General features: G+C 55.8%; 3 protein-coding genes across 3 annotated transcripts; all 3 read left to right on the top strand.

The window, feature by feature from the left end:
* Positions 1-2,634: 2,634 nt before the first annotated feature.
* Positions 2,635-3,363, top strand: HRG_10188 (uncharacterized protein; the record flags this gene model as incomplete). The annotated part of the gene is made up of 2 exons (XM_044868659.1): positions 2,635-3,011; positions 3,069-3,363. 2 exons carry the CDS (start codon positions 2,635-2,637, stop codon positions 3,361-3,363), a joined length of 672 nt encoding a protein of 223 aa, XP_044716014.1.
* A 2,416-nt stretch (positions 3,364-5,779) lies between these two features.
* HRG_10189 (ATP-dependent DNA helicase PIF1) lies at positions 5,780-7,753 on the top strand (the record flags this gene model as incomplete). Its single annotated transcript, XM_044868660.1, has 3 exons — positions 5,780-6,145; positions 6,332-6,728; positions 6,810-7,753. The coding sequence occupies 3 exons, from the start codon at positions 5,780-5,782 to the stop codon at positions 7,751-7,753; spliced, it is 1,707 nt and encodes a 568-aa protein (XP_044716015.1).
* Positions 7,754-8,304: 551 nt separating this feature from the next.
* On the top strand, positions 8,305-10,101 carry HRG_10190 (PIF1-like helicase domain-containing protein; the record flags this gene model as incomplete). The annotated part of the gene is made up of 7 exons (XM_044868661.1): positions 8,305-8,504; positions 8,558-9,248; positions 9,297-9,365; positions 9,420-9,515; positions 9,570-9,638; positions 9,687-9,963; positions 10,016-10,101. 7 exons carry the CDS (start codon positions 8,305-8,307, stop codon positions 10,099-10,101), a joined length of 1,488 nt encoding a protein of 495 aa, XP_044716016.1.
* Positions 10,102-10,317: the final 216 nt, after the last annotated feature.

The raw sequence follows: 10,317 nt of genomic DNA on the forward strand, positions 1-10,317 counted from the left end.
CGGCCCGCAGCTCCCGACTCCTCTGCCTTCCGATTCCACTCCGAATCTGTTTTCTCGGGCGCTCGTCCGGACCAGGAAGACGTTTTCTTTCTCCCGCCTCCGGGGCCGCCTCCGGGGCCGCCTCCGATCCATGATTTCTTCTCTCCGTGGCTGATTCGCTTCTTCGCAAGCCGTCGGATGCGGCAGCTTTGGCGACGACTGCCCGACTACGTGCGCATCCCTGACACGCCATCCGGCCCTTTGCACTGGACAGGCACCGGGCCGTGCTGGCGAACGTTTTCCACGCCGAACCTTGACCTCAGTCCTTGCCCTTTCCAGCACTCTCCTCGTTCTTGCTGCCGATCAAACTGCACGGGCTCCCAGCCGCCACCCGCGATGAGCCGCCCACCTCCCTTTGCTGCAGCCTCCGCCCGCTCAGCGAAGCGTCCGCTGGCTCTGCCGCGGCGTCGCCCACCCCACAGGAGACGGCCCCGGATGCTGCGCCGTACCTGCTGCGTTGGAGACACCCCTGCGGCCTGGTACTCCTTTACCCGCCAACTCCGTCCCCGACGGCGCTTGGGCAAACCAGACGCAATCGCTGCTGCTAATTGCCCGTTTTCTCTTAAGTTGTCGAATACCGGTTCCCTAGGCTGGATGGATCGAAGCTTCGGTACCTCCTTCGAATGAACACTCGGACATCGCCCGCCGCCGCCGTAACACGTTGCTCCTCATCTTCAGGATCTCCCTCCTGAGGCAGAAAGTGCCGATGAGGGAGCGGACGATCAGAGTCCGCTACCCCATATCTCCACGTTCCCTAGGCAACAGGGCCTCGGAAGCTGACCCGGTGACTGATGTTGCGCGGAACTTCCGCTGCTAACCATATTATGGAACTTCCGTGCTCTGTTTGACCGCAAACCGCCTCGCGGCGGTCTTCTCGGCAACGACCTCGCAATTGCTTCTGCGTGCTGTCTCCATGCGGTGTCTTCAACCACAGGTTTCCTAGGCTGAATCGGCCGGAACGTTGATGCCGCATTCGCCCGTGATTCGTATCTTCGTAACCGTCCCAGGCTCTCCCCGTGCTCTGCGGCCCTCTCAGAAGCTGCCACCACATCTACACCGGCTCCTGTCGCACCATCTCCGAGCCCCGAACCCGACCCGCTCACGTTCTCACCCTCTTCTCCATCCCCGACTGACAACGAACAGGCTTCAGGGTGAGCAACCGCCTCGCTTAACTTCACTGCAGGACTGTCCGCCATGCTGCTGCCTCCTCGACGTCGACTGCCGTAAATTGGCAACAGGCTATAAAGCTTTGGCTCCGGAGCACCTCCACTTGGACAGTCTCGCTTGTTGACGACGCTACTTCTCCCGAATGGGAAGCTCCCTAACCATCACTTCCCTCATGGCCGTGGCGTTTCTTCCCTTATAGCTTCCCTATAAAATGCTTCCCTATGGTACCGAGGCGATGCAATACTACCCCTCTATATTCCCCCGTTACCATGCCTATCTATGTGCGTCCACCGTCCCGGCCTCGCCTGGTCTCCACGTGCGACCTGCTACCCCAGCTTTGCCAAAAGCGACCCTTCCATCGCCGTGCTCTCTTTGCGCACTCCAGCGAATCCTGGCCACTGCCGACCTCCGGCACATGGAGATGGCCGCGACAACCGCCTGCCGCACACTTCAAACCATACTCTTCAGCCCTTCCAACACCATCCTACCAACCTTGCGCATCAGTTCACCATCAATACCCGCCAATCCGCCTCGTCGAGCAACAGCCACAAGGCTGCCGGCGATAACATGTCCATGACGTCCCTCATGCAGCCGGACTACCCTTCTAGATTTGCTCCCTCGCCAGCACCAATGTCGCATCAACGGCCTTAATGCTAAAGCGATAGCCAGGACCCCCCTGCCTGTCCTCTTGTAGTCGCTAGCCACCGGAGTCTCGACTTGCAAACCCTCTTGGAAAGTTCTCGTGACCAACTCGCATCCTCCTCCTCAGGTCGACCCATATATCCGACTTCACCGTGTCCCAATAGTAGACTCGACACGGTCGGCACCCGCCTCGCTCAGCCGCACGCAATGCCCATCCAACTACCGACGACCGTCAAAAAGGGAGTCCTGCAATACTACCATAACCTCTTTCTTTCCTTCACTCTCATTCGTTATTGCCCCCTTTGCTATCTACTCCATGCAACGATGACACCGAAGGGGACTACTGGACTTTCTTTCTCCGCAGTCTTACCCACACTAACCTTACCGTTCGCCGACCTCCAACTTCTCGCAACATAGCCATCACCCCTACTCAACTTCCAACCCCCGGCTCCCTACTTCACTCACGACCACAGAACCAGATGGTCGAGACTGCTCGAGAACCTCGCCAGCTCATTCCCGCATACCCCCGCTTCTGATCTATCACCTAGGTAGCATTCACTGACTCTCAAGTCTCCCCGACCCGAGCCACGAGCCCTCTTTCGAGCAGCAAGAAAACCTGCTTTATAGGATGCCTACCTCTACTCTGCCTAACCCTCCTTTACACTTCCACGGTGACCACATCTGCCATGTTCTCACGATGTCGGCCTCCCAGCTCAACGTCGATACCTCGTCCTCCCCGCGGCAACCTCTTGACAGCCAGAAAATGCTGGCGCCGACATGTCCATGATGGCCTTTGTCCAGCCCGGCTGCCCGTCTAGGTTCGCCTACCAGAATGAGCATCGTGTCAAAGGGCTCAACGCAGAAACCCTAGCGAGGGTCTTCCTTCCAACGCCCTCATGGCTGTCGACTCCAGAGTATGCAGCAATCCGGTCAGATCCTGACAATCCATCGACCTGCATCTTCTTGAGCTTTAATATTTCCATATACAACCAACAGATAATCCCCTCGGAATGGACCGAGCAGTGGTTCTTTATGGTCGGCCGTGTTCATCCCTTTGCCCTGACGTGGGAAATCGAGCGACGTGATAGCTTCGAGTCGGAGGATGACAACATTACAGAATACACCATCCCGGCTCTCATCGTCCGCGACCACAGCTACCAGCCGTAGGTGTATGCTCCAGACCTCCGTCACCACTACCATCTCTGACGATGGCCACAGAGTCATCCTCGCACCCTCGGCTCGGCGGATGCCTTCCCAGCGATACAACCCATTGTCTCCTTCACGGGACCTGTCATCGGTTCCGGCCGCGACCTTCTGCATGGAAACTCGGCTGCGGCCCTTGACGACACCCAGCTGAGCTGTTGCGGCTTTGTCCAGCTCTCGACCTTTATCTGTCCTGGGATTCCGGGCAAACACCCTTCAAGGGCTTTCATCCCTTTCAACTTTTCGTCATCTTCCCCATTCACGCCAATGCTTGGACCTCCTATGCAAGAAGATGACCGAGAGGCGCGATAGCCAGTTCCAGCCGAACGCTCTCCTCACCTGCACGGGCAAAATCGCCGGCTTACTCGATCACCAGATCATGACACATGCCCCGGCCTTCGAGCAAGACTATATCTTCATCGTCGTCCCCGATACATGGACTTTCCTTGACAGGGCCATGTCCAACCAGGCTTCTGCGACACAGCTACTGCCGACGACACCCAAGGGCTCAGTCGGCAACCCTCGGACTATAGCGATGCGTTGGCCAGGTTTACCTCTACCAAAAACGCAATGCCGCCCCAAGCGGCGCCTCCCACGCCGCCTGCATCTAGGTCAGTCGATCTCTTATGATGACATCAAAGCGGTCATTGCCCGATCCCGACCAAACCCCAACCAAGAGACCGCGACTTTCTCCAGAAATTTCCACCATAGTCGCCGCCTGTGATAGTCGAGGCCCCGCCAAATCCGACACTTCCTCCCTTCTGTCCCACGAAGACCCGGAGACTCAGAGACGGACACCGAGCCAGTCAATCACCCAGCCACATCCGCCTCTGGCCCTATCAGACCTCCGGCGTCAATCTCTTCCCGACCCCACCGCGCCCGACATCCGCCCAAGAATATTCTGTAAAGCAACGAACGAAACAACACAACATGACAAGGAACATGTTTCATCATCCTCAAACTCAAGTGCGAAAGGCCCTAATGGGATATTTCCTTCTCCTCTTGCTCTCCTTTTCACAAAGACAATCCAGTCAAAACTTCTCCAATATACTCCTTATTCTGTTTATATCCACCACTTATAGCACCTGTAAATCCTCAGAGCCTTCCACTCGCCCACACATGCATTACCCACCCACAACTCTCTTCACCCCTGCCGCCTCTCCACGCCCTTTGCGCCTTTGCAAAGCAAAATCTCCTTGCAGCGGCCTAGGCTGCCTCTCTGACGCTCTGTCTCGATTTCACTCACGATAATGCTCTACGTCTCTCGCCGGATCTCCATCTCATATCTCTTATCTCACTCTTCTTCCTGTCTTCCTCTCACTTCCCCTGTCTCCTATCTCCTGTCGCCAACTCTCTCCTCTCCCCGACTTTCTCCTGTCGCCATCGCCAACTTTCGTTCCGAAAGGCCTCTTTGCGCGAGCCGCGGCTGGCGAGCCTTCCCCTCGTCATTCAGCCCGAAGGGCGTTCTACTCAGTCAGAAAGAATCGAGCATAAAACCTCTTCTGATTGGCCAATTAGCCTCCCCTGTGCTCAACTCGCGAACGAATTGGTCGGCTGATAACGCCACCAAATGAAGGCCCACCATAAACCCCTGAGCGTTGACTAGGTAACCAAGGAGCTCTCCAAGGGCTCGCCAAGAGCTTTCACTTCTTTCTCTTTTCCGTCGAATCTATCAAACGCATTGGTTTGCTAACGGTATCTAGGTTTCACACATCACCTCCGCGGCCGACCTACCTCTCAATATTCCCCGGTTACCTTACCTCCAGGCAAGCTGTACAGTCTCCTCCTACATTGTTTAGACCTGATCTAACGACCGCAAAGACAGCCTCCCTATTGAGATCTATCATGGTCTTGGACCTCTCGGCTGTCAGCCAGCTCTGCTAGCACCGCCAAACCCTCGCAAAGCCTCCCTGCCCGAGTAATATATAGCAACTTAGGTCGATACGAAGTGGATATATACTGTCAGATGGAGAACGATACACCCCAGGCGGTCCGCAACTGCCGTACCTGCAAGCAAGACCTGCCCGAAGTCGAGTTTCGAAGCGTCAAGGACCCTACAAAGTTCACAACAGAGTGCGCTAACTGTAGGGCACGCCGAAGGGAGCGGATAACCGAATACCGAGCCGTCGTCGCCGCAATGCAGAAGATCGCCTCGAAGCCATTGCCACGCAGAGCCTCGAAGAGGACCGATTCACTAGCTAACCTGACGCCTCCAAGGCGGACTGCACCAACGCCTGCGTCTGCGAACGCCTTACAGCCTCCTTCCATGGCTGATTTATTCCGTGGCCTGGTGCCTGCACCGACGGGAATGCTCAGAGCTCCGCAGGGGCCTTCTACCCCAAGCGCTGTAGAGGGATCTTCCCCTATCCCTCCTACTCCTGGCCTGCCAACGGTGGTTCTAGGCACGCCGATTCCTGAAGTCACTCTTTCTGCCACCCCTTTTGTGCTAAGCACGTCTATATCACAAGAATGGCTTCCTGCCACTCCTTCATTACTGCCACAGAGTCATTGCCGCGGCCGTTATACACGTCAAGTCAACATTAACCCCCGGCCACGGCCACAGCCTCAAGAGCGACAGTTCGATCAGATGGTTGATCCGCCCTTTACAGGGGACCTTAACTTGCCTGCCCTTAGTGAGGAGGATCGGGCTCTTGTGCAGGAGTTCTATACTGCCCTGAATGACGACAAGGTGCATAGTTGCATTCGCTGCCAGGAGCGTTGGTTCGATATGAAGCGAAATAGCTCGAAAATCTGCAGTCGCTGCATTGGCCGAGACAGGAAGAAAGCCCTCGACGAGCCCTACTTCTTTAGCGCTGCGAATAACCTTGATTTTGGGGAAGTCCCCGCCAATCTACCTGATCTAACGATGGTCGAGGAGATGCTCATCGCTAGGGTTCACGTACATGTGAAAGTCTTGCAGGTGCGTGGCGCTCAATACAAATATCGCGGTCACGTTGTCCACTTCCTTCGCAATGTTGGCAGGCTCTTTGAAGAGCTCCCAGTCCTACCTGAAGAGCTAGATATCGTCCTCCTGCGGCCTCCTAATGTGGAGGGCGACCCTCGCTTTCGGCAACAGTTTGCTCGCGATTTCCGGGTACGTCGCTCGTGCCTGTCGGCCTGGCTGCATTACCTACACCGTCACCACCCGGGCTATCGCGATATTGTTGTGAGCCAGAATCGCCTGCAACGTCTTCCTCTTGATGGCAGCATAGTTGCTTCCATTGCCAGCCAAGTGGCTGACATAGCTGACGGCGAGGTCCCCCAAGGTCCCGTTGAGGAGGTTGTGGAAGAGGACCCTAGCGATGCCGATGCATCAGCGATCCCGAATTTGCAGGTCACTGATACCGAATTGAACGCTCTGCAGTCCCGATTTCTTGATGGGACCCCTAACCCTGGGCGCATGACTGATCTGGAGTATATGCCGCGTAGCGCGCAGACTCACCACCAGATGCCACTGCCTTCCATTCGCAGGACCCCTATCGACGAATTCAACCGTTCCCAGCCGCTGTTAACGCTCGCGTTCCCTACCCTCTACCCTGACGGCAAGGCCGACTTCGTGGAGCTTCGCTTACGGAGCATCACGTATCAGGACTACCTTGGCCATGCGATGAGATGGCATGACGGACGTTTTGCCCGCCATAAGACGTGGCCTTTCGTCGCCCTCAATACGATGTTACGTGCGCAGGTCCGAAAGCGAAGTGACTACTTCGTCAAGCAACGCGACAGCCGCCGTCAACCCCTTACCCGCGCCGACCTAGAGGAAGCGATGGCTGAGCCTGACGAGCCGGAGGCTCAGGCGCTGATCCAGTCAATCACGCGCCAAGCCGCGGTAATCAGGGGCACCCGGCCGTATTGGTATAAGCAAAGGAAGGAATTGGAAGCATATGCCTATAATCTAGGCAAGCCTGGCCTTTTCGCTACTGCAAGTGCAGCCGATTACCACTGGGAATCCCTATACCGTCATATGCCTCGATTTGACGAGTGGCAAACAGCTCCTGAGGTGGCGCGGATGGCTCTATCCCGGCAACTGCTGCGGGACAACGCCCACATCGCTGCTTACCACTTCCATAAACGTTATACGCTATTTAGGACCATTGTCCTGAAGCAGAAGTTCAACCTAACGGACTCTTGGGGCCGCTACGAGTGGCAGGGCAGGGGTTCCAGTCACCACCACGGCCTATATTGGCTAAGCGGCCACCCAGACTTAGATCCTGACAACGATCAGTCCCGGGAGCAATTCGCCCGCATCTGGGGATATCATGTATCTGCTGTCAACCCAGAGCCTCAGCGAATACAGGCGCCTGGAGAAGGGAATCCCCTGATCGGCAATCTATTGGAGCAGCCCCTTACGGTTCAGTTCCTATCAATGGTGGTCAACCGCGTGCAACGCCACCGCTGCAACAACTACTGTATGCAGCTCAATAAGCATACCAAGCAGGTGGAGTGCCGCTTTGGATTTCCTCACGGACAGCGCCTGCTAGCCTCCCTTGACAAGGTTCCTCATTCTAAACACTGGAACTTCAGGGGCGAGAGGAACGATGGCCATATTAACCACTACAACCGCTTGCTTACCGTTGCGTGGCTAGCCAATACAGATGTTTCGCCCTGCACGAGCCTCCAGCAGGTAATCGATTACGCGGCCAAATACTGCTCCAAGTCGGAAAAGAAGAGCGAGTCTTTTGCCCAGATCGGAAGGCCCTGATGCCCCGGGTCAAGGACCACAACCCCTTATTTCTTTCACGTCAAAGCTCCTTAATCAGCTGGTTGCTGAGCGGGATTACTCGAAGCAGGAGGTCAGCCACTTGCTCCTCGGCCTGCCGTTACAGGAAGGCTCACGAACCTGCCTGTACGTTGACTGCCGTAATCCTGACAGGCATTCCCGCTCCCTCCGTATTGACGGCGATGAGGTTGACGAGGCCCCCAACGTTTACGAAAAGTACACTCAACGCCCGGAAGCCCTAGCGGACCTAAGCTATGTCTCCTTCCTCAAGTGCTGGAATTTCCGTCCTAGGGACCCTTCCAAGTGGAAGCAATGGCAGCCAGGCAACGTCAACGGCAGGCCCCGTGTATTGGTTTACTTCCCTCGCTATCTGGCTGATCCAGAAGGTCAACAGTGGCCAGATTACTGCCGTGCAAAACTGACATTGAACCACCCCCATCGGCGGTTTGATGAGCTCCTCACATTTGATGGCCAGGTTTTCAGTTCTCATGTCCAGGCCTTCTCCCATTGTTGGCAACACCACAGTCATAGTGATGACCATTACGGCCGGCCAAAAGAGGCCCGACTACAGCCTCAAGATGATCAATACGAGGCTCTGCCTGTGGAGGAAGAGTTTGACGACGAAGACTGGATTCGCCTCGCCGCCCTTTTACCTGACAACCCCCTTACTCAGGAAGATCTTGACCTTCTTGGTCGCCGCGATATCGACGTCAATTACGACTGGACACGGCATGTGGGTACATATCCGGAACTTCGAGATGGCTACTGGAAAGACCTTATCGCTAGCCACCCCATGGCCAACGATGTGGAGGTCCTTGGCCCTCACTGGCGTAATACGCTGAATCCACAACAACGGCTCGTGTACGACACATTCATGGGTCACTTCCAGGCGCAAAATCCTACTCAGGTCCTTCTCCACGTTGATGGTGGTGGTGGCACAGGCAAGTCCTTCCTTATCAAGGTGCTTTCTTCCCATCTTCAAGCAGCCGCCCTCCCGAATCCTAGCCCTATTTACCGCGTGGCGCCAACAGGCGTTGCGAGCAACCAGATACAAGGCAGCACCATTCATTCGTTGCTACGCCTCCCAATAGGTGGTACCTTTACCGACCTTCCCCCGGCCGACGCAGCCGCCCTTCAGTCCCGCCTACGGCACGTCAAATACCTCGTTATCGATGAAAAGAGCATGCTAGGGCTTGAGCAGCTCGCGCGGATCGACTCCCGTCTGCGGCAGGCCTTTCCACAGCGTAACCTCGAGTTCTTTGGTGGTGTGAGCGTCTTGCTTGTGGGCGATTTCTTCCAGTTACCACCAGTCCGGCAAAAGCCCCTGTATTCGACGAGCACCGGCCTGTCTTCGTTGGAAAGGAGAGGGCAGGTGGCCTACCGGTTATTTGACCGTACCGTCTTCCTGACCACAGTACAGCGCCAGGCTGGTGATGATCAGGCCCAGTTCCGTCAGGCGTTGCAGGAACTGCGCGAAGTCAAGCTATCTATACCGTCCTGGAACCTTCTTAGCAATCGGGTACAGGCTAGGCTAACGCAGAGCGAGGTCCATAGCTTCAGGACCGCTTTGCGAGTGTACTCTACAAAGGCCCGGGTCAACGAATATAACCACGAGCATATGGTGCACCTCAACGCTCCGGCTATACAGGTGGAGGCAAAGAATCAGGGCAAGGGCGCGGGGCAGGCACCAAGCGACAATGCTGGCAATCTATCTAACAAGTTCCCCATTGCTAAGGGCACCAGGGTAATGCTCACTACTAACCTATGGCAGCCAGCTGGCTTGGTTAACGGTGCTCAGGGTACTGTATACGATATCGCCTGGAACGCAGGCGCCGACCCATCGGAAGATCCCCCAGCCGTTATTATGGTGGATTTCGATAGCTACGATGGACCGCCATATCTAATAACTAACGAGGGCAGGAAAATCTCACCCATCCTCCCAGTCAGGCGTGATTTCCTGGTGGGCAACGAGACCTGCTCTCGCACGCAGTTTCCCCTGATTGTGGCGTTTGCCATCACTGTTCACAAATGCCAGAGCCTAACAAAGGATCAAATAGTTACTGATCTCGCTACACGCGACTTCCAGGCCGGGATTAGCTATGTTGCCGTCTCAAGGGTTACATCGCTGCAAGGCCTACTCCTTGAGGCGCCTTTCGATCGTCAGAGCCTCTATAACCACACGCCGACGGAAGGTTATACGCCTACGTTTCCTACGTACTGCATTCATGGCTAACCATGAGACAGGGATGAAGATGCGCCTCGCTGACCAATATCGCCGTCAGGGTCAACAGCTGACCGATTCACCGTATCCACCACCCTACCTTGACTAAACGTTGTCTTCCTCTATGCTGCATGGAGGGGGGGGGGGGTTGATATATAGTATATAGTTAGGTTGAGCCTGTAAGAAAGCGGCAGACTCTTGACTATCAGTCAAATCCCTTAGTGCAGATTTGGAGCGGTTCAAACTGCTGGTTGCCCGCGGCAGGCGAATGGGGGTTCTAGGGGTTCCCCCTAGGAAAGCGAATTGCAGGTATATGATATTCACC

Source organism: Hirsutella rhossiliensis (assembly GCF_020360975.1).
Source record: "Hirsutella rhossiliensis strain HR02 chromosome Unknown scaffold00015, whole genome shotgun sequence".
NCBI classification, from domain to species: Eukaryota; Fungi; Ascomycota; class Sordariomycetes; order Hypocreales; family Ophiocordycipitaceae; genus Hirsutella; species Hirsutella rhossiliensis.